The sequence below is a fragment of the Emydura macquarii genome, unplaced genomic scaffold (assembly GCF_026122565.2).
Source record: "Emydura macquarii macquarii isolate MOO-44397 ecotype Brisbane River unplaced genomic scaffold, CSIRO-AGI_Emac_v2 contig_1644, whole genome shotgun sequence".
NCBI classification, from domain to species: domain Eukaryota; kingdom Metazoa; phylum Chordata; order Testudines; family Chelidae; genus Emydura; species Emydura macquarii.
Genome location: NW_027131781.1, coordinates 6,013,302 through 6,036,466, shown reverse-complemented (window position 1 = coordinate 6,036,466; position 23,165 = coordinate 6,013,302). Strand labels below are relative to the sequence as shown.

General features: G+C 45.8%; 1 protein-coding gene across 7 annotated transcripts in view; it reads right to left on the bottom strand.

Annotated features, from left to right (window-relative positions):
- Positions 1-22,724, bottom strand: part of DPP8 (dipeptidyl peptidase 8) — a 43,291-nt gene extending 20,567 nt beyond the window's left edge. For 4 of the 7 annotated variants that reach the window (XM_067555554.1, XM_067555555.1, XM_067555559.1 and 1 more), the window contains exons 1-11: positions 21,298-22,724; positions 20,564-20,629; positions 14,409-14,678; positions 12,352-12,464; positions 9,758-9,931; positions 8,668-8,836; positions 7,512-7,622; positions 5,648-5,776; positions 3,817-3,878; positions 2,598-2,698; positions 1,275-1,452 (exon numbers count right to left, since the gene is read on the bottom strand). In XM_067555554.1, coding sequence (XP_067411655.1) covers positions 1,275-1,452; positions 2,598-2,698; positions 3,817-3,878; positions 5,648-5,776; positions 7,512-7,622; positions 8,668-8,836; positions 9,758-9,931; positions 12,352-12,464; positions 14,409-14,678; positions 20,564-20,612 — 1,356 coding nt within the window. In that variant the 5' untranslated portion in view covers positions 20,613-20,629; positions 21,298-22,724. Of the gene's footprint in view, positions 1-1,274; positions 1,453-2,597; positions 2,699-3,816; positions 3,879-5,647; positions 5,777-7,511; positions 7,623-8,667; positions 8,837-9,757; positions 9,932-12,351; positions 12,465-14,408; positions 14,679-15,636; positions 15,972-18,857; positions 18,981-20,563; positions 20,630-21,297 lie in introns of those variants that run through there. The other 3 variants (XM_067555557.1, XM_067555556.1, XM_067555558.1) reach the window with 3 other exon arrangements.
- Between the last annotated feature and the right edge of the window lie 441 nt (positions 22,725-23,165).

Here is a 23,165-nt window from a genome sequence, read left to right as displayed (position 1 = left end):
GGACAGTAATTTTAGACACACTGAGGGAAGGAGCATTTTCAACTGAACTGTACAAACCACAGTGGGAAAACAATTAGCATGCTAGGAAAAAAAAGAGGATACGCCTACTGGTGCAGCTCCTGAGCAAGACAGAGACACACCCAGGAACTTTGCAAGTTCTGTTTTATGACTACAGAGTCTATCCCTTCAAGAGAACACAGCTATATACAAAGAGTTCATTAAAATGTCCTGAGAGAGAGCACGATCACTGCTGAATGATCTAACTGTACATCAGTATGTGATGTTTTCCAGTCCTACTGAGAGTAGACAACTCCAAGGAGATGGCATTTCAGGGGCATCAATCTTACATGTACTCCATCACTGCTGCAGTGCTGTAAGCAGCTCCCTTTTTATGGTGTTACACTAATGCTCCGGTATCACACGTACATTTCACACTGCAAGGATAACTGTAAGAAGATCACATAGGGACATCCCCAATTAGCAAAATGTTACACAGCTAAGAGGGTGAGGAACAGTGAATAATTCTAATAAATGAGGGAATTCTCAGCGTGATTAATAGACACTGAGGGACATAACTCCGTTTCAGGTAAAAAGGGGGTTTTAGATAGTTGTGGTTCGGATAATTAAGAGTATACTGTAGCTGTTTTTTAAAACATCAGTTTCTGTGGATAATTTTTTGTTAGTCGTGGAAAAGATATTTTAAAGGTTCACAACTTTTTTTTAAATGCATTGGTGTAATTCTGCCACGGGGAGTTAGAGATCTGCCCCCAAGAAACGTCACCATTGGCAATACTTGTTTAATCTGAAATTTTGCGTGGGCTCTTTGTTTTGGTGTTTAATTCTAGAAGATCTGCTGTGCTGATCTGCTGAAAGTGAACGATCTAAGGAGACTAAAGGAGCTTGAGTCTAATACTATAATGCAAAGCTGTGAGACAGTGCAGTCTAGTGGACAGGTTACTGAAAGGCAGGTAGGTGACACGGGTTCTAGTCCAAACTCTGCCACTGTTCTGCCACATGACTTTGGACATCATTTGCCTTCTCCGCTTTCCTAACCTTTTACTGGTTGGTCTACATTTGATATACATTGCAAGCTCTTCAAGGCAGGGAGTGTCTTACTCTGTGTATGAAAAGCACCTACCATAATGGAGACCTTTATCCAGATTGCACCCTCTCAGAACCAGAGTAATGCAAATAACATATGTGCCGTGAAGAATGTGAACAAACAGGTCTCTGAACAATGAACGGTTAAAAGAATCTAAAAATAAAATTCTTACATTTATCCAGATGTCTGTTGTTTCTTCATAAATAATCAGTGGTGTAACAGAGTCTGGCACGGCGTCTATTAGTTTTTGTCTTTCCATAACATCATCTTCTACTGGGATAAATAATGCAGGAGAGATCAACACGATCTGTAGCCGTGTTTGGGAGCGATCCAGCAAGATGGACCAGGCACTATTGCAGAAAGAAAGTATTAGTAATTATGGGTGCATTTTTCTAAGTATTAGACAGCAGAGAGAATGTTATCTGATAATCGGTAACGCCAGGCATTTTGGTGGAATGAAGAATGGTCAATTTCAGATCCAGTCAGAAGACACCTGGCCAAAGTTAAATGTAAAACAAATTTTTCCCCGAACATTTCAAAGAATCACATCAGCTCTTAAGTAGGGATGGAAGAACTAGTTTTGCCTGATTTCAACCCAACTCAAACCCTGTGGTTTCAAAAGCTCGACTAGTTCTAACATCATCAGATTTGGATCCTGCTTAGGGCAGAACATGGAATGAGAAGCAAAGAAAAGAGAGATCTAAAGGAAATGAGGAAGCAGAAGTTTTTAAATTGAAATTTAAAAGCTACTTGTGAAGATATTTCTAGTCTTATTAGATGCCTAAAAATAGAATTCTGGAGTTTAAATGACTTGACAGGGTCCTCTTCAGTGGATCCCACCAGCCTGTTGATAGTTATCCATATAGCCTTGTTAACACTTCTATAGGAAGCCAAGCACACACAGGAAGTGTACTGCTGTATTTCTTCCGCGATAAAAAAAAAAAAAGTTACAACGTGAATATCAGCTTTTGATCCAAGAGGTGCAATTCTGGAACAGCTTCTGGTGAGTTAGAAACAATGTGCCACATTGTCTTTAGGGTTAAAAATTACATGCAAATGTAATTAGCACTTACAATAGGTTTTCTGACCAGCAAGTCTGGTCAGTAATGATGGCCCTGTGGTTAAGATGCTAACCTAGGACTTGGAGCCCTATGTTCAAGTCCCTCCACAGTCATAGACTGCCTCTGTGACCTTGGACAAGTCACTCAGTCCCCATCTGTAAACGGGTATATATTTGTCCTGCCTCTCAGGGGGATTGGGAAGATAAGTACATTAAAGACAGTGAGGTGCTCAGATACTATGGTGATAAGGCCTGATAAATACCAAGATAGACTGACTGACTCACTCTCACTCCATCCCCTTCACACACACAAGTGTGTAGCTATGCAAAAACAAGAGCAGGCTTAGGCCAAAGGGAAAGACGGAGCCCAGAACAATCCATTTCTAACCTTATCACCCCAATCCCTGTAAGCAGAGCCAGGTTTAACATACGCACTATTTTCCTTCTGGAGTCCATCCAGCTCTAGCAATATACTCTACTCCTTCAAACAGGACCTCAAATGGCTGCACTAGTTCTTTATCCACGACAGCTGCAATCTGTTGAAAATGACAGCAATTCAGTGATACCGAAATAACCTCACAAAGGTACAGTTTGTGTGTGCGTGTGTATGTACACAGACTACTTTTGCTCTGTATAGTGGAAGGTTAGTCAGTGTTCACGCGAGGCCTTTTTAGCATGAAGGACTGGCCCCCATTACAACCATCCACGGCCAGACACAATGCTAGCTGAGGGCTGCAAACCCCTAGCACAGATAGGACAAGTTGGACTGAGACTCAGGAGATCTGGGTTCTATTATCAGCTCTGCCATTGGCCTGCTGGGTGACCCTGGGCAAGTCACTTGTCTCCGCTGCCTCAGTTTCCTCATTTTTTAGAGTTGGGTATCATGAGATGGAGCCCCCTTCCTCCCCTTTGTAAGGTGCTTTGAGATCTACTGATGAAAAGTGCTAGATAAGAACTAGGTATTATTACTGTTACTACAAGCCATGATTTGCACTGATGCAGTTTTCCCTTGCTTGCAAACAGGAGGAGCTGTGCTACTACAAATCATGGGTCATGGTAGCTTTACTTGTCTACACTCGAGGTTGGCATCAGTGCAGCTACCTAGCTACATTGGACAAAATCCCCCGGCATAGACAAGACCCCAATTATACACGGACGGTCACTGTATCCAGCTGGTTTTGGTTACAAGATCTTGCATTGGGCTCCATAGGCCTGCTGTGTTTGTGGCCAACAGCAGATCCTGAACAGGAACTAAGCTCACCTCCCGAAGAGCCTGCATGCAGGAACACATTTACAAACCATACGTTCTCTTCCCAGTTACAGTTTTTCCATAAAGAAGCTGTATCTGCAGCTAACTAGATGGCCAAACATAAAAGAAGGTCTGACCACCTACACAGGAAATATTCCACTCTGTAACACAGCTGCTCAGCATGGCAGGGGGGCAGGAGGCTGTGTACTATGATATACACACACCAGGTATCTGACACTAGACCGGGCCCAACCTGTTTGAAACACTGATCCTCAGATAAACAATTGGACAATTGTGCATCAAGGAGGTCTATTTGCTTTGAGATGAGATACTAATTTGGTTTAAAAAAAAAAAAAGTAATTAAGGTATAATTAATGTAGGAAATAAATGGAGCTTCAAACTTACTCTTCCTTCAGCATCAATCGTTATTTCAGACATCTTGAAAGTGACCTTTGGATTTGCTGTACCTATAAAAACAGATGTTAACAGTCAAACACAAACTGTGCAACAGACAATATGATTGCTTCCAGGAGGACACACCCATGTTTCAAATAATTCTGAAATTCAGTTTACATAGAAATGAAAGAAGCAAAGAACAGAACAGAACAGAACAGAACGCTCTTTGACTGATTAGCCTAATTGTGCTGTTTCTGTTTCGGGAGGGCACGGAATTCAGATCAAGAAGTAACAGACAAATATGAGATTTAAGGAAAGGAGGCAGCATGGAATGAAACTATCACTGTAACTGTGACTGGCGTGACCTGTAATCACAGCAGCAGCTCTCCAGAACCGGGGTTGACTTGCTTAGACTGGCAGCATGATCTTCACATGCAGCTGTAAGTCAGCACTCAGCACGCCGGAGTGTCAGTTCTGCCTACCCACTTCCAAATGTCACAGTGCCCCAAGACCCAACCATATTTGTTTCCACATTGTCCCACCCTTTTGTCGTGTCACAGTATCTATAAAAACCCAAGCCTGGCAGCTGGAGACTCCTACTCTCTTGCCATTTCAGGAGCAATGACAGGACCGCTTGCAATACTGACTGTAATATTCGGTGAGGAGCGCATAACGTCTGCAGCCCAGGCTCTAAGCAGAAAGTATCTAGTTCTGGAGAGTGCCCAGGGGAACATAACGCTCCTACTCCCCATGCCACATCACTAGGGCATAGCCTCGCAGCTACATACAAAACCCTCAGTGAAACGTGTGCTCACTCTGCAGGGTTCACACTGAGCTGTAGCGTTGTAAGGAGGAACTATGCCACAGAGTCAGACAGACAAACGACAGCAGCTCCAAAAGAGCGAAGACACCGCAGGATGTTGCCAACTCACAAGAGACCTAGCTTCAGCAATCACCTTAGGACCTATACTGCCAGAGCCGGGCCACACGTTGACTAGTTTGATCTCCGTGGAGGCTGCTTCCCAGCCACATTCGCTTGACATGCACAGCAGGCAATTCAAGGAGACACATGGGTTATTAACCAAGGCAGCCTTGTCTTCAGAGACTAGGATGGGCATTACTCTACAACAAAGGTTAGCAACCTGTGGCATGGATGATTTTGAGTGGCACGCGGTGCCACTCACAGCCCCAAGCAATGCTGCGCCACGCGGCAGCTGCTCCCCCCATCCGCCCCCACCCCTCTCCCACATGGGCCCAGCGTTGCCCTGGCTACAGCCGCAGCAGGCAGGAGCGGGGGAACGGCTGCCGCACAGCACTGCTTGAGGGCCCCGCACTGGGTATATATAGGGAGCTGCGGGGACCCCGGGCGCACAGAGGTCAGGCAGCCTTCCCCCCACCACTGGGTGGCCCAGGGGCATCTGCCTCTCTCACTCCCACTCCTCGCCGGAAGGCCATGGGGATGTCAGTGGGGGGTGGCTCCTCAGAGGCGGGCCCAACCAGTGCCCCCTCCAGGTCCACGCCCCGGGGAATGCCGACCAGGGGGAGGGGGAGGGGTACGAGAGCAGGAAACGGGCCCGCAGACACCCCCCCCCCCCCCCCCCGCCACAGACAGGGGGTGGGTGGGTTGGCAAATACAAATAGTGGCCCCCGGGCGCTGGACACCCCATAAGCCACTGGCCAGGGTGCTGGGCCCACAGCATTTGGGAGAGGGGAGGGGGGAACACTTGGCATGCCCCTTGCCAAAGGCTGCCGAGCCCTGCTGTAAAACAAGAGGAATACAATGAGAGTGTCCCAGGTGATGAGAGAGGGGAAAGAGGAGAGAGGATAGCAACGGTCTCACCTGTTTTGGGATATCTAAAGGAATCCGTCCTCCTGGTCTCCAACATTGGGGATGTGACGTGAATAATTTCCACCTCTGACTCATCATTTTCTTCATAAAGAATCCTAAGAATTTTGCCTCCGGTGACAGCTAGAAAAGAACAAATACATTCCACATTCAGCACAGCTGTAATAATACATTTATTACACACAGCTGTACTGTTCCTTTGGGTAGTAGTGGGGAAGCTATATCACATACCATACACTGCAGCTCCAACTATTCAATGCTGGAGGGAAATCCAATCAACTGCATTTTACCTTTCACTATGCCAAACCATCCTGAATCTCTTACAAATGTTATCACTTGAATTAGACAAAAATCTCTTCCTTCTAAACTACATGTCCAGAGGATGAACTGACCTCTCATAAAAAACAGAGCGAGATTAGCCCCTCTGCTAGATATTGTATGTACTTCTCTCCATTTGGTCTTTTCTCCAATACTACTATAGGGACACTTGTCTAAAATCAAATCCTCATTCCTTAAGAGTTCATCTTCTTATTTTCTCCTCTGAAATCATGGTTTTGTCAGTGCCATCGTGCTTTCCACAGCAAACTTACAAACAAAGTTACAAACAGAAAGTCATATCACAAAGAGGGCTGAGAAGCAGGAAGTGAAATTAGGCAGGGGCACTGGGTTCATTTCCTCCCAATTTCTAGGGAATGTCTGAGACACTGGCAGACCAGGTGCCAGCTCACACCAAGGCTCCAGGCCTGACTGAACACTGACAAATGCACAGCTGGAAACCAGTCTTGCTTATCTGTCTGTTAGCATTATCAAAATAAATATGGGATGTTAAATTGATAAGAATGTGTCTGGTGTGTTATTAAATGCTTGTAGGACACTGCATATATTGTTCTCACTCAACTATCCCCTCCCCTCCCCACCCCCCTTATAATGTAACAGTGAATATTTGCATTGTATTTATTCCTGCAACTAAGTAACTGATCAAACAGAAAGAAGCCTCCAGTAATGCAAATGAAGAACTATAGCAGGAAGATGCTAATTCCAGGACATTTCAAAGCAAGTGGTCATTGTGTGTGATGACTGGAGATCAACTACTCTAAAAGCATTCCTCTCTCTTCATTGTGAAAAAAAGAGTCCATGTGGATAGCTGAACTATCAAATTGATTTCCTTGAGAAGAAACTATAAATATGGACACAAGGAAAAATTCTTCATCACAGGACTGTTTGGATTCTACTGGGGCAGAATAACTGAATGAAAAGACAGAGTCTGGATTCTACTGGGCAGAATAATTGAACGAGAAGACAGAGATCCTCAGAGTTATTCTGGATAGCCCTGAGAGACTTTTGGGAAATTGGTAGATTACTGCATCTCTGTTACCATTTGGAATTAGAGACTGTGACTCACCTGTATATATATTTTACCTGTTTTAACCTCTCAATAACCCTTTTTCCTAGCTAATAAACCTTTAGTTAGTTTACTATAGAATTAGCTACCAGCGTTGTCTTTGGCACGAGATCTAGGATGTAAATCGACCTGGGTGAGTGACTAGTCTCTTAGGACTGGGTGTAACCTAAATATTTTGTGATTTTTGGTGTAAGTGACCATTTCTCATATAGTCCAGCTTGCCTGGTTGGCAAGATAGACTGGAGTGTCTAAGGGAACTGTCTGTGACTCCACTGGAAGACCATTACAGTATTACAGGAGTTCACATTGGGTACTGGGTTGGTGAAATCTAATTAAAGAACATACCACCAGTTTGGGGAGTATGGCCTGAGGTAGGCTCTCATGGTTGTGAGCCGCTCCAGACAGTGTGACAACATTTCAGGCCTGTCAGACACACTTCACATTTAGCACACTTACTTGGCTCAGCGTTTGGACACCACCAGTAGCCTGTGTATCTATCAAATTCCTCCTGCAGCACAAAAGTAGCTACCCCAGCAGATCTGGGATCTTCTTCTACATTGGCCAATTCTGAACAGGCAACATGAGAAACAGTTAGCCAAGAACCGAGCTTTTCTGCTGCCACAGCACCTAAAGTAATTCCCCATTCATATGGGGAAAATACTCTCTTTGCACCTACTAGCTTAACTAAAACCAAAAGTGAATATGGCAAAAGCTTTTTTACACATCATAAACTGAAAGTACTGACATTTGGAAAACATGTAAATACCAGCATTCACTCCATTGTAAAGACTGAAAATAACATGGGTACTTAATTCAGTGCATGACATTGTGACATTTATAAAGCTTGAGTTGTCCTCAAAAGTTAAAGATGTTTTCCCCCTGCTTCTGAATATAACTGAAAAAGCAGCACCCTTAAACTATTTAAAATTTGAGTTAGAGGCGAGCTCAATAATGCAGCATTATTTATGTATCTATATGGTTTTAAGGAAGTTAAGGCCTTAACACAGGTTGTCAGTTCACATTTAAAGGTTCACATTTAAAAAGAAGAAAGTATTTAACTCTGAAAATAATTTATTTTTAATTGTTTTTTATCCACCCTGGAAGTAGATATTTCACCTTTTCCTTCATCCAAGTCACACAAAGATATGTCTGTAAAATACAGTTGACGGCAGAAGCAAAGAACGAGAAATAAGTTGTTATCTGAACATGACGCACAAGCCAGAGTGCAAGTCAGAAGCACTTTAGATCACTTCCAAGAAGCTTTGCAGCATGTCAGGTCACGGATGGGAATTCTCCTCCAGTTCTGCTCATTCCGAAGGAAGCAGTCACAGGGAAAACTTTGGGTTCAATAAAAAAAGCTTCCCCGATACATTCAACTAATGATCCATCTTCCCAGACACGGAAGTGAATTGCTCCACGATGCCAGCAGAAGAAACAGAGAATGTGACATATACATGGCCAAATTCAGGCCTGTAATAAACAGAGGCAACTCCCATGAATTTCAATAGAATCCATTAATGCTAGTGCCAAATTTAGCCCAGAGTATCCACACACACACACACACAAGGCCAAAGAGATTAAAGATCTGGATAGTAAATTGAGCATGCATTACCATTATGGACAAAGGTTAGCCTTCTCTCTTCTCTGGTTAGTATATTAGATATCCAGATGTCATTGCTATGGATAAATGCAATCCAGTTTGGATCAGCTGGGCACAGTTTTGGATCCATCCGTATATTTGGACAACTAGTCTCCACTAAATTGAGCCTTAAGGGCTGTTGCTGTTTAAAAAAAAAGAATAAACGAATTAGACAGAAATTTAAACTACCAACAATAGGCACTGAACTGCATTATTCTATTTATCACCAAAAAGATGGATGGTTTCCTTAAGTACACATATAAGTGTTAGTGGCAGGTAGAGTAGCCAACTTCTACTTGCATTCAAATGCCGGGGCTTAGTATGAGAGGAATCCAACTCTTTTTGACCAAGAAAAATATAAAATACCCACACACTGTCTGTAGGGAAGCTTGTGCTTCCACTGTGCCTATTGAGTGGTTCCACAGACGCCACACTAACACCCCTAAACCAGACACCTTTCATCAGCACTAGCAGAAAGTCAGATTGTTTTGAAAAGGTCAGTTCACTTTAAAAAACTGCACCTGATGGATGAATTGGCTGAACCCCGCAATAGCCTCGTTCACTAAACCCACCGAGAAAGCAGCAGCATCCCTCAGATGATTGGCTTAGACTGACATCAGGCATTTGTTATATTAAAAAGAAATTACTCTGACTTGGAAGTCAAGAGTCCAGCTTCAGCACATAAGTGGCAGTTGATCCCAGCTGCTCTTTCAGAAAGTTCTCGTCTTAATTCCTCAGCCAAATCTTTAGAGTAACAGCCTTGTAACCATTAACTTCATGCAAAGACTCTTACACTAAATCACAAATTCGGAGATAGCGACTATGCACATTCCTTTCTCCTGTTCTCCCTTCTGCTCAACCTTACTAGCAACCATTTGGATTTTACACTTCATACAATTTCCCCCCATCTCTAGAATGCATTTCAGTGACTCGCAGAATTATCAGTGAATCCATAACTGGCTGCTTGATCTACAAATCCCATTGCCTTGACTCTGGTGCATGGCTCTTCTAAAAATTCTACCCGGTACATTAACATGAGGATCAGCAGTGTGCGGGAACTCACGGTAAATCCATGAGGGCCTCCATCTTTTATATGGTAAATTCCACTACCAGCCTGAAACAGAAAGGTGCCACTTTCCCTGTGATAATCATAAGAGGCAATTCCGACTGTCCCAATGCGTTTTCTCTCTCGCAGTAATTCTTCTTCCCGGGAGTACATCCCATAGTCTAGGGCAGCCTGAACAGGAAGAGAGAGGAGAAATCATCTGGTTTGCTCTACTTTTACCTTGGTATCCTCATGTGCATGAAGCATCTCCTTGGCTCCAAAGAGCTACGGCTAGATGGCTGCTTGAATAGCGTTCCAGCATCTCTGGCAAACAAGAAATGTGTTAATCCAATGAGAACCCCCTGGCTGTAAGCAGCCTGCTCATTCTTGAGCCTCTGTCCTCAATACCAGTCACTCTGAGCCACATTCAGATCTCACACCTAAAACCGGTAGTAACTCCACCAACAATTTAAATGGAGCTATTCCCAATTTGCACTGGTGAGAACAAGAGCAGAATAAGGCCCTGTCAGAGCAGAAGTCCCGCAGATCCTTGGTAGAAAAAAGAATCTGATCAATAGTGCCCCTCTGGGTGGAAAGAAGGGTAGGAGCAGATAGTGCCCCTATATACTAGTGCCCAGATAGCGCCTAGTGGTCTGGTAAGTCTCCCTGTAACACTCAGTCTTTGGGGATCTTATTTGAACCAAGGTAACAAACGTTCGCGATGCCCCTCACAGACACCGCCATTTTCTTTGTAGGATTTGCTCTACCTTTTCTGGGTGTCGGTGCGTGCGTGGACATAGGCCAATTCGGTCTCGGGAGCTTTACAAACATCCTTTTGGGCCAGTGAACATGGGACGAGAATGCTCCCTCCTGCTGGTTTCAGATCTGATTTCTCAGGGGAAGGATGGAAACCAAAGTGACCAAATGATGGAAATCAAAAGCTACCTACACACAAGTTACACTGGTTTGACTTAGAGCTTGCTTACATAAGAATGTTGCACTTATATAAGGTGAATCATTTTTAAATACAATTCAACTGGTGCAGAAAGGCTGTCTGGACACTTATTTCAGTATAGAAATAGCTCATTTTGGTTTATTTAATTCTGCTCCTAATCAATTTAAGCTAAACCAAACTAAGCTGCTCTTACACCAAAATAAGAGTGTCCACAGAGCCTTTTAACGACATCAGTTTAAATTCACACTAAGTTATACCACTGCAACTTTCTCATCGAGATTGAGTTAAATCATTGCCAGCTTCTGTGTGGACACACCAACTGGTTATACTGGTTTTCCTTGCCCCTACGCGCTTACAGCTGCAAGCTAATCCTATATAAACCAGATTTCAATTAGTTTAAAGAGTATCCACACAAGGTTGCACCAATTTAACCAGACCAATTTAAAACTCACTCCCACTTTGGTTAAAATTAGGCAACTGTGTGCAAAGAACAGGTGTCAGAATGGGGAGAGGCAAGTGTTTGGAAATGCTTAGGGAGCTCTAGCTTTACGAGAGAGATTCCACCTAAGGAGAAAGACACAACCTGGAATGGCGCTCGAAAAGCAGCACAGTTTGTTCACTTTTGCTTCCAGACCCAAAAATGTAGTGAGTAGGTTTTTGTTTCCAACAAATCACTAGCGGGCGCTCTATTGCTATACAGACAAGGTCCACGCACCCGGCATGTCCTGCCAGCTTGATGGTTATGGGGCAAACAGAACTTTTTGTAAAAGAATAAAATATTTCTGCAGTGACCAGAGAGGAAGAGTAAGGCAGAGTTTAGCTAACTCAAGCCAAGATTCATAATGATCAGTGTGGAGAGATGAGAGCACCAAGAGAATTGTAAGTAGGACCTACAGCCTCTTCAGGGAACAGCCCAGTAATACCCAAAGTGCTCACATCATAGCTAATGCCTTAGGGCAAGCCTGGCCACTGCTCCACACCACAGGTCTGCTGCAGGTTTGCTGAGGAGAAGCACAGTACACAGGGCGACCACGTAAGAGGCTCAGACCACCTGTGCACTACTGAGTATAGCCCAGAGCTCCAACATGAGGAGGGCCAGAGGCAGCCAGTGGATCAAATATATGGATGAATTGATGGATCCCCTCTCCCGCGCATGTGGCTGCGGGCTACCGTAGTCCTGCGCTGACACAACAGCCACACAGTAGACCAGTAGAGGAGGATTTTGGGGAAGGCAAAGGCTGTGACACATTTACACCAATTTTATAGTCAGAAGTCACCCAGACTCAACAGAAGTGAGACTTCTACAATAAGTCCCTTGCTCTTCCTTCAGAAAAATTACTGCAGAAGGTCAGCTGGGAGCTCCATGCAGCAACTGCAATCTCTGCAGGGGGAGTGGAAACCATCCCAAAAAAGGATTTATTTTTGTAATGATTTACAAAAGGGCTACAAAACTCCTCAAGTCGACAAGGCAAGATCTTTTTAAAATGTAATAATAAAGAAATGAGCTAAGCATGAGGGAAAGCAGAAACATTTAAGACCTTCAGACACTCACTGCACAGCCTGTGGGTGGCGCACAACTGCAACGGCTGCAGCTTGCCTGAGCAGTGTGAATGCCTGCCATGAGGGAAAGAAGCAAGGCATCATCATGTTCACCTACCTGAAAGAGATCCAAAAGGGGTTTCCAGGAAAGCATGAGGACTGCAGCTTTGTTTATGGTTTTGGGAATTTCTGAATAGAACAGTGTGTTCTCCCTGTTCTCACCAGACATGGCTAGAAGAGAAAAAAGGATTCATTCCCCATTATTAAAATATGACAAATGCTCTCCCGGGAGTTGACAAAGACAAAAAACCAAAAGAGACAACAGCAGCATGATCAATGGCCTTGCTAAGGGGGAACCGTTGAAAGTCTGCACACTGAAGCCTCACTGCAAGCAGAAGAGGAGGAGGTGACTGAGGTGAGATTTTGCAACAAGGCACCCTACCAAGCCCAAAGGCATGCTTCCACTAAAACACTGATATTCTCTTGAAAGTGGATATCAGGACTTGTTACTCTACGAACATTTCAAAATCAAGCTCCAGCAGCAGGGCTTCTTAATTATTAAAAGCTCTTTGCTGGATTACAGGCTCATGCCCCTTGCCTCAAATGGTTCGTGTACACTGCACTCGGGAAAGCAAGATCGGGCATACCCAAGCTAGCTTTGCTCAGCTTGCTCACTAAAAATTGCAGTGTAACGGCAGTTGCACAGGTGGTGGTGTGGGCTAAAGCCTGACTACATTCTTAGGGTCCGGGGCAGGACTCTACTTGCATGGCTAGCCTGTGCCACCGTGGCTGCATTGCTATTTTTAGGAAGTTAGCTTGATCAAAACTAGGTTGGCTATGTATGCCTACATGTGGTGCAATCCCACCTCCTGATTGCAATGAGGGGGTTTTCAGCTATCTTTTGATGGGGTTTCTCCCTCACCCTCTCCCCCCCCAAAGTACACTTGTTAGACAAAACAAATCAGCATGTTTTTCATCTTCAGCATGTTTTATAACCCTTGGGGCCAACTCCTGCTCCTCTTGAAGGGGAGTTTTGCCACTGACTTGATTAGCACTGCAGCAGGACTGGACCTATTTACAGATCACTTTCAACATAACAGTCACTCTTCTTCCTGAACCTTTTTTACCTCCTTTTGTTAAAAGCAACCCATGAGATTTCTCCAACATGAAAGAACAATTTCCCTCTATATATTTCATTGTTTACTTTGTGTCTAGTCAGTTTCACCTTCCTCTGTATCAGACAGACACTTTCCCCTTATCTGCATGGGTTTTTCACACAGCAACAATAGAGAAAGGTCTAGACTTTTTAAATATATGAGAATGTGATAGTAAAATTACAAAGAGTGGCAGTAAGATGTAGCTCCTGACACTACTTTAAAAGTTGTATATGCTATACATGCAATAAATGGATGAAGTTTCAAGTTGACGGTGTCCATTAAACTGCCTCACAGGGATGCTGTGAAGGCCAGTTAAAATGTTACTAACCCCCATTTTATGAGTGGGGAAATTGAGGGGGACAGATCATCAGTTTCAGGTCTGGGATCAGCCTATGGGCAGACTGGGCCCCCATTTGGCACTCCATGGATTTCAATGAGGTTCCACACATGCCCTCTGAATTGCTAATCAGACTCTAAGGGTACATCTACACAGGGATAAGAGACCCACACCACGGCCGCAGTTGGCTCGGGTCAGCCGACTAAGGCTGGCAGGACTAAAAATTGCCTTCTGGACTTTTCGGATTGGCCCAAGCCCGAATGTCTACATAGCTATTTTTCAGTCCTGGGGCCAGAGCCCCGGGAGCTTGAGTCAGCTGATTCAGGCCAGTCGCAGATTTTTGATCCCTATATAGGGTTTCCCAAGAAGCAAGCACTGGCGTTAGAATTCAGCTCTGGCTCCCTGTTCTCTGAACAGGATTTCAGCTCTCTCCACAGACTGGATTTTTCATGTTTACTACAGTAGTTTTTGGACAGAAACATTCAGATACCACAAAACCTGATTTTAAGGCCTGCAAGGACCACGATGATCATTTAGTCTGACCAGTAATTCCAGCATCAAGCCCGTAACGAGCCCTTCTGGTTTCATTGTCCGAAACAACTTATTCAGGGGAAGAACACTAAAACCACCACTGCGGTTGTTTAGATTTGAATCAAGACGCGGGTCATGCTAACAACTTACCGAGATAGTAGATCCTATGCGAATGGGGTCCTTCGGGGTCATTTTTCTTCACAAACATGAAATCATGAGGGGCCTTAGCTACCATGTAGCTGTGGTGTTTCCTAGTGTCTGTGAGCAGAGTTTTAAGCTGACTCCAGGAATACCTCTCCACGTAGAAGGGTTCCAGCTTCGGCGGCTCCTCTGCCTCAGTATGCTCCTCGCACTCAGCCGTTCCAAATATTTCGAGACCCAGTTGTTCAGTTTCCATGGCTGCTGCCATGTTGCATGTTTCTGGAAGAACAGCACACATGGGACACGTCACACAGCTGCCTTTTAGTGTGCAAGCAAATATGCACTTTAGACTCCAAAAAAAATTGCCCAGTGAAAACAATACAAGCAAACTACTTCTTCAATACAAGTTTTAAACAAAGATTTTTATTTGGGAAAATACTTCGTCATCTTTCAGGCCCAAACCTTTAAGAGTGAGATGTGGGAATGGGATTAAAAACTTTGCAGATCAATGTATTTTTTATAAAGTTTTCTACTTTTGTTAAATAGCTGCTTACTCTCATTTTACGGGTTAGATACCACAATGATTCCTTGGTTCTTCTTTGTTAAATCTCGCACGATTACTTTTCTCTGTCATTACCCTGCATATGTTACCTACCTTTATAGCATCAACTTAGATTACAACCAACAATGACTAGTAGTCAGGGGGGAAAGCTTCCAAATACTGTATATGGAACCATCAAACTGTGCACAGCTGACCCATGCAACCACAATCTTATTAACCATAGTGCTCCTCCATATTTTCATTTGCTAAGTCTTCTTTCAAGGGAGAAGTTAAGCTCTTCAGGGCAGAGATCAAGTCTGCTTTTGTGGAGTGCAACCTGACCTTACTTGGGGCCAATGCTGCTCATGCTAAATAATAAGGATGCAGATATTAGCATAACTGTTGACACTCGGGTTCAACATTCCCTAGACACAAGACAATGCCATGCCACCGTGTTATTAAATTCCAATCAAGCAATGTGAATGTCCAGTGCCACGCCTGACTCTTGTTTTGTGTTTTCCTAGAGCCCCATTTCAAAAGTTAACAAACTGAGCTAATGTTCAGTTTGCCAGGATGGAGTGCCATCAGCATGGAAATGGAATTTCTTGTTCACTCCTAGAGGAGGTCCTTTCTGTGCAGAGGAAGGTTAGCAGGAGAACTACTGGGAAGATAGCATTGCCATTAAGGGTTATGTACCTGTTCTAGGGACAGAGAGGTCTCCAGCGTACAGGAGTGTCAGTCCAGCACTTTATACAAGCACTGAAACAATAAATAAATAAAATGCTTCCTTTTATAAAACGAGTGCCATGTTGCTACAAGTCCCAGTTATACCACATAGCCGCACTATGCCAAGTCCCCAGGCAGTTGTGTTCAACCACACACGTGCGTGCACACAGGCAAAGTGTTCCTGACATACATAGCAACATGCAACACATGAACTGAATAACAATTGGAGACCAGCCAAAACAGCCAGTGGTGTCCTGAACCCTGGCCCATTTTAATACAAACAACTAAAATTCAGAGACCTGGGAAGGATATGTTTGGATAAAAGTTCTAGTTTGGTCCCATCTTTGCAAAATAATAATCTCAGATCTTATCATCTCAGTTTATCATCTCAGATCTCAAAGCGCTTTACAAAGGAGGACGGATGGCATCATTATCTCCATTTTACAGATGGGGAAACTGAGGCACAGGGAGGGGAAACAACTTGCCCAAGGTCACCCAGCGGGCCAGAAGCAGGACTGGGAATAAAATCCAGGTTTCCTGAGTCCCGGTCCTGTTTTTCAGCCACTAGGCCTCTCCAAATAAATCTCTGCCATGAAATACAATTGAGAGCTGTTTCTCCTTTGTCCAGGCCATTTACTTAGCACAAAACAGATAGCAGAAATGAAATGCCTCATCCATCACAATCGAAACACATTTAGATGAGTGTCCAAAATCTTGCACGTGTTAAAGCAATGCTGTGCTCAAAACATAAGAGAACTTAAAAGGTCAGACATCACACTTGCATCAGAAGCCTCTTGTATATTTTGTAGAGTCCAACAAAATAATTCCTGGTTATTTCCACCCACCTACCTGGACAGATTTCCAAAATTCTGAACATGCCCAAAAAAACCAGCAGCAGTTTTAAACTAGGCAGGTAAGCGTGAAAAATGTCAACCCACATAAAGAATTGAAGTCAAGGGCATTTGACATAGGTGCAGGGGTCTACCCACACACAGCAAAATTTGAATTACAAATGTCATCAGCCCCTTTCACTCAGTTGTCATGGCTGCCCACCCTCCAACATCCTCTTTACCCCCCTCCCAAATATATTTAGGATGCCAAAATAATACTAGCCTAAGCCCACTTAGCAGTATAACTGCATCCTACAGAGAGGATGGAGAGGTGATGAGGGATTAGATAGATGCCCACATTTGTCTCTCCTTGAGAACCACCACAGAACAATATCTTATGAATAACATCCTTCTGAGTGGCTTAGCTGTACAAGTGTCAGGCAGGTCAGGTTTTAGAGCTTTGCACAACACCCATACATCTGCCCACACAGCCAATTACGAAGACATATTTTCTTGTTACAGCTACAACTTTGACGCTATTCAAATGCATTAGAAGTCAAGACAGGATGCTACAATAGGAGAGGAAGCTGGAGTATGACTGGCTGAAAACAAACAGCTTTCAGTCTGTCAGACTCAGGGGTCTGAGTCTTGGCTGGCCCTGAAAGCTACCTGGGAAAAGGAGGCAGTGTTTCTTAGCAGATAGAGCACTGGGATGGGAGTCAGGAGATGTGGGTTCTATTCCTGACTCTGCTGCTGACCTGCCAGGTGGAGTTGGGCAAGTCACTTTCCCCTCCCTGTGCCTCAGTTTCCTCACCTGTAAAATGTGACTAATGATACTGACCTCTGTACAGCGCTTTGAGACACATGGATGAGAAGGACTTCCTGTTAGCATTATTTTGCTGATTCTTAATTAATGCGCTCCCCACGCCTGATCTCTCAATATATTAAGGGGAGCTTGGAAGTCTATGATAACTGAAGCCGTTTTGGGGTTTGTGGGGTGCATGAGATTACTCATGTAAGGCCTGAGATTTCTTTTCCTCCATCATGCTTTAAATATCCCCAGAGCTAACTGGAGTGTGAGAGGGGTGAGGAAAGAAATCATTCAGGCCAGACTGGTCTGTCTGGATGGTATTGGCCCAGATAGCCACATAGGCAGGAAGAGGCTCTGTCCAAGCCCTGTTGCATTTTGCTCCCATGCTTTTAACTCAGTATTCCCAACAGCCTTCCTTGCTTGGCAATGCGGGCCGCACAGCAACTCCCGACTCAGACATACCCCGAACGCCACCAAGCCAGAATGCGCCTACTGGCATGACCCAACTGGGGAAGGGGCCTGCATGTGTGTGCATGCCTGTGGGTCACAAGTGTGTGTGTGTGTGTGTGTGTGTGTGTGTGTGTGTGAGAGAGTGAAGGGGAAAGGAAGCATCCTCCCTGCATGTGGGGCACGCAGGTGTGCGGGGGGCAGGGAGACCATTCCTGCAGATAAGTCACCTGGCACTATATAGGGTGTAAGGGTCCAGCAGATAAGGCCCTTACTGTAAGAGCCTTTAAAGGGAAAGGGGGAGTTGTTACATGAGACTTTTAGTAGGCAGGGGGTGAGAGGCAACATGGGGGCTAGCGCGAGCCATGCAGTGGGGAGCCGGTGGGCACACGAGGGGGCAGGGGATATAGAGCCCTGCAAGGGTAGGGGGGACAAAGTGTGGGGGCTGGGGGTATGTGGACTGGCAGGTGCAAATACACAGGGGGGGATGGGAAGGAAGCAAAGGAGGAGTCCAGAGGGGGGGCAGAGGAAGCCCAGCCACGGGTGTGTCGCCCATCTGGGGAAGGAATACAGGCGCTGTGTGGGTGGGGTGTGTAGATGTGCCAGGGTGTCTGTGTGGAGAACACAAGGTGTGTGCACGCCCCCGAGGGGGGATGGGGATGGGGGGGGGGGCAGAGCATTCCCCAGGTAAAGGGAAGCATTTGCTGGGGCAGAACTGTGGGGGGAGGGGGGAGGAATTGCAGCCCTGTGGGGGGAGCATTTGGACCTGGGTAGCCCCGCGGGGGGGAGGGGCGGCTCCATGCAGCTCTGCTAGGGGAAGAGGAGAGCGGTGGCTGGCCCTGCGGGGGGGGGGGACGCTGCAATGTGTTCAGCCCCGCAGGTGGACATGGGGGGGGGGGGGGGGCAGCCCTAGCCCTCTGTGGGGGCGGGGCGGGTGGCCGCCTAGCGGGGGGAGGGGCGGGGAGGGTGGCCGCGGCCCGACGGGGGAGGGGAGGGTCGTGGCCCCGCGGGCTGGTTCCGGGGCGGGGGGAGCCCTGTCGCCGCTCTGACAGGCGCTCTCTGGGCCCGGGGAAGCGGCCGGCCCGGCCCGGCCCGTTACTCACGGCGCGGCGGCTGGCTGGCGGCTCTGCCCGCGGGCCCGGCCTGAGGGGGGCGGGCGGTCGGTCGGTCGGTGGCGATCGCGGTCGGGCGCTTCCGTTTCCTCGAATGAGCCCCGCGCCCGCCCCTCCTCCTCCTCCCGGCACCGCGCCGCGCCGCCCGGCCCGCCCAGACACAGACACAGCCGCGGCCGGGCCGAGCCGAGCCGGGACACTGCCCCCGGCAGGGAGGGAGGAGACGCTGCCGGCGGCGGCCACCGCAGCCCTGCGCGGCCCCTTGACTGGCCCGGCCCCGCCGAGAAACACAACGCGCGGGCGGGCCCTGCTCGGGGGCGGGGGAGTCTTCGGCCCCGGGGGGACCCTGAGACGGGGGGGGGGGGGGGGGGGGGCGGGGCGGCGTTTATCTGGCCCAGGGGCCCAGGCCGTGGGGTAGGCGTTTCCCCGGCCTGCTTTTCTGTCCTGACCGTCAACGGACTGTGCCGAGAAAGCGCCTGCGGGGCACTAGCGACACCTCAGCTCGGTGCTGGGCCGCGGGGCTGCGTGGTGGGGTGAGCGGGAGGCAGGGGGGGGAACCCCCTTCAGAGGAGAGGCAGGCAAAGGGCCCAGCTGGAGCTGGGACTGGGCATCCCTGCACTGGAGCACGGTGCGGGGACAGGGGGGCAGTTCTCCTGAAACTCAGCTCCCCCTCTGCCCTGCTCGACCCCCAGCTTTCAGGATTGTGGGGAGCATTTCCCCCCCCCTCTCCTCATTCCTGGGGAATTTCAACCATGCCTTTAACGCAAACACGGGGACATCAAATGTTTTTTAGTACTACTACACCTGCACCTAGGAATTCAGTGGTGCATCCTTGGCGGCAGCAGCAGACTTTTTTTAATACCTAACCAGAGGATTTGATGCCAAATAAAATTGTAAATCTCAACCCAATTCTGGAGCTGATACCAACATCTTCCTATTAAGTGAAGAGATCAGATATGTTAAAGCCAAAAACCAAGGTCAAAAGAACACGTTACATGTGGTACAAATGCATGCCACCTCATCTCGAGTGCCTTAGTCCCAGCTGCTGTTGGTTGTTGTGCCCTTCACTTTATTACGTTTTTATTGCCTACTGGTATTTGACCCTACAATGTAACTATTTTTCTTTTAACAAAATCAAACAGACAGAAAGAAGTAAAGTAAACCCAAATTTTCCTATTTCATAACTGAATGACTTCCATGCACTGTTACACCTCTGAGCAGTGCGGGAGGCTGATCATGTCCGCTAAAGGGCATCAACATTATGTGGATGTGCTGGCAGTGTTGGGAACAAGTCACACAGGGCACTTACCTCACTGTGTTTAATCTAAAATTGAGAAGTGTGTTTTTCCTTTCATGCCAGTTTTTCTTTGAATAGCTGGTAGGATTGTAAAGCAGACAGGAGAACCTAGAAATCTAATCTAGCTGCCACCAAATAGCCTTCAGGGCATTCCAAAATCAAAATGCTCTGCAGTCCATTAGGTCCCAGACTTGCAAGTGGCTCTGTGCTGGTGGACCCCGCACACCTCAGACAAGGATTCCACCCATGTCAATGCACCTGTGTGGATGTAACTGCAGGATTGGAGCCTTCATTTGTAAAATGGGTAGATCGCATAATGGCCCAAGAGAAATTCAACCACCAAAGAATTTATTCTCATAAAATAAAAAGCTCATTTCAGGGCTAAAAAAGAAAAATCTACCTGTTTTCAAAGACACGGAGATTGTCTTTTGGGTGGGATTCAGAATCATTATTCACCAGGACAGCTCTGCAGAAATAGTAACAAATGTATACATTGTGAGCCCAATCCAATGCCTGTTGAAGTCAATGGCGCCTTTTCGTTGACTTCAGTAGGTACTTGTGACATACTGGGTTGGAGCTGAGACCAGTGAAGGGCTGCGTCACCCTTGCCCTGCAACCTTGGGTGCCTTACAATACCTTGCTGAAGTAGCTACCAGTCGGGTCACTCACAAACAGCCTTTCAGCATGCAAGCGCCACCTTAAGTGTCTGTGGCTGCCAGCCACAATTGGGTTATACTCTGGGTCTCACCAACCTTGGTTATGCTGCAGGGCGAGCCCAACAGACTCCAAGTCCCAGATTTTCCCTCAGAAATGTATGTCTTGTACTGCCCTGCCCGCTCCTAGACAGCCCAAATGTATTACATCTTGTTCCTTTACGGGAATAGTATACACTAGCTTAATACTCTAAATGGAGTTACCAAGACACTAACTTAAAACACACTGGATTAGATAAAATAAAATAAGTTTATTAACTATGAAGAGAGAAATGTTGAGTACAACTAATGAGGCATAAAGGTCAAATGGTTACAAGAACAAGAAAATAAAGATAAAAATGCTTTCTAGTGCCTCACTTAACAAACTATAGTAGATTCAAAGCAAAGTTTCTCACCACATGCTTCCAACAGGATTACTCACCAAACTTTCAGGTCAGGATCCATCTCCTAGAGTCCAACAGCTGATTCTTTTATCTTCTCAGGTGTGGAGAATGAGATGGGCAGGGGAAGAGAAGGGTCTTAGGCTGTTTGCCCCTCCTTTTTATAGTTTCAGTCCCTCTCTGAAAAGCATTTCCAGCTGAAAACCAAGAGACAGAGGGTCTGATGGAGGAAGGAGACCTCATGCTTTTTTTTGCCAAGATGCAGATCTTTGTCCCAGCTCCCCATTTCCTGGCAAATAATCTACTTGATAGCCCATCAGCTTTGTTAACACCTGCCCTTTTTCTTTGAGAAATTGGTTTAGACACTCCCCAGTCTCATCTGGGAAACACGTCAGTCATGACATCATACTACATGGTCATAACTTTACACAGTGTTGCTGATCAGTAATATCATGGTAAAATTAATGTAGCAAGTTATGAGTTTTCCAGTGATACCTCACAAAGCACACCTTGTATTAACATTATTACAATAGTGTGTAGGGTGTGAATACAGGGTGCATTCTGTCACAGTACTGGAGGACCCTGTTTGGACAAATGCTGAATGACTATTTATGTACCTTCTCTTCTCCTCTAGCAAAAAAAAAAAAAAAAAGATTTTGCACTCATGGTCCTTACAATACACCACAGGCTTTAGATATGTATGGGAAGAAATACTTTGAAGGTAGCTGATCGAAGAGCTGACAAACCATCAGCCAACTATAGATCTGAATTGTGTGCGCTTTTCCTCCTCCATCCTCTTACTCAACTTGCTCCACTTTTGCGTCTGTCCTGATCACCCCATCTTTTATCTTGATCACTCCTTCTTATATATCCAAAAGGCACAATCCACCAGTTGATGGTGCTATGTATTAGTACTAGTTGAAATACTTGGCACCTGCAGAGTTTTGAACCTTCAAAAGGCTTTACAAGCAGCATCAAAAATATACTATGCAATAACAGTGCCAATATTAATAAGAAGCTATTGTATTCCTTTTATAACCATTGGAACTGTAAAAAAAAGAAGGCAGAATCAAAGTACATTAATGCAGTTCCTCAATTCTGATCATTATAATTAGCAACACGCACATTTACAAGGTGCTCATCTCCATAATTTGAGTATATTTGTGTAATTTAGATCCAAAGCAAAGAACATTCTCCAGAAACTAGCCAGTAACTTCTGCAAACTCCACTGTCCCCAAAAGCATGCTGTGTCATAAGTCACATGTCTGGTTGGCGACAGCTTGAAAGCCATCAGGCAAAACCGACCTGGACTGTGAAGGTTGCTCTGAGGCAATACACAGCAGACGGCAAAGATCATGCTGTATTAATTCAAACTGGGTAACTGTACATTTCTACACTGGCTGTAAATCCACTTCTCTGAAGTGGCAACATGCTGGTCTGCATTGCAGACTGTACAGTGCATGCACCTTTGACACAGCTAGCCCTCCCCCCCCCCCAAAAAAAAGAAGCAGCAGCAGCCTGGAAACTTTATCTGCATCCACTGTAAGAAAATTAACACTCCATCTCCAGGCCTAAAACCTGCCTAACTGTGAGCAAGGAAATCTGAGGGTCCTTGTTGTCCCGACAATCTTTTCAATGATTTATAGTTAGGAAGTTACTGTCACCATCCAGGGATGTTAGCCTCAACTGCCTTTAGTGACACCCTCTGTCCCACAGGGAAACACTTCTAATCTCAGCTAACAGCAGTTGGCCTTCTCCAGGTAGGAAGGACACAGATCCAACTCACGAGTTATGACACACAGCACTGTCTGAAACTCAAGAGGGCTTGGTGTTTGTGCCCTCAAGATACTGCTATGCCTCAGAGGATGCAGGCTGCTGAGTCAGGAGCTGCACACATTTTATTTACAAA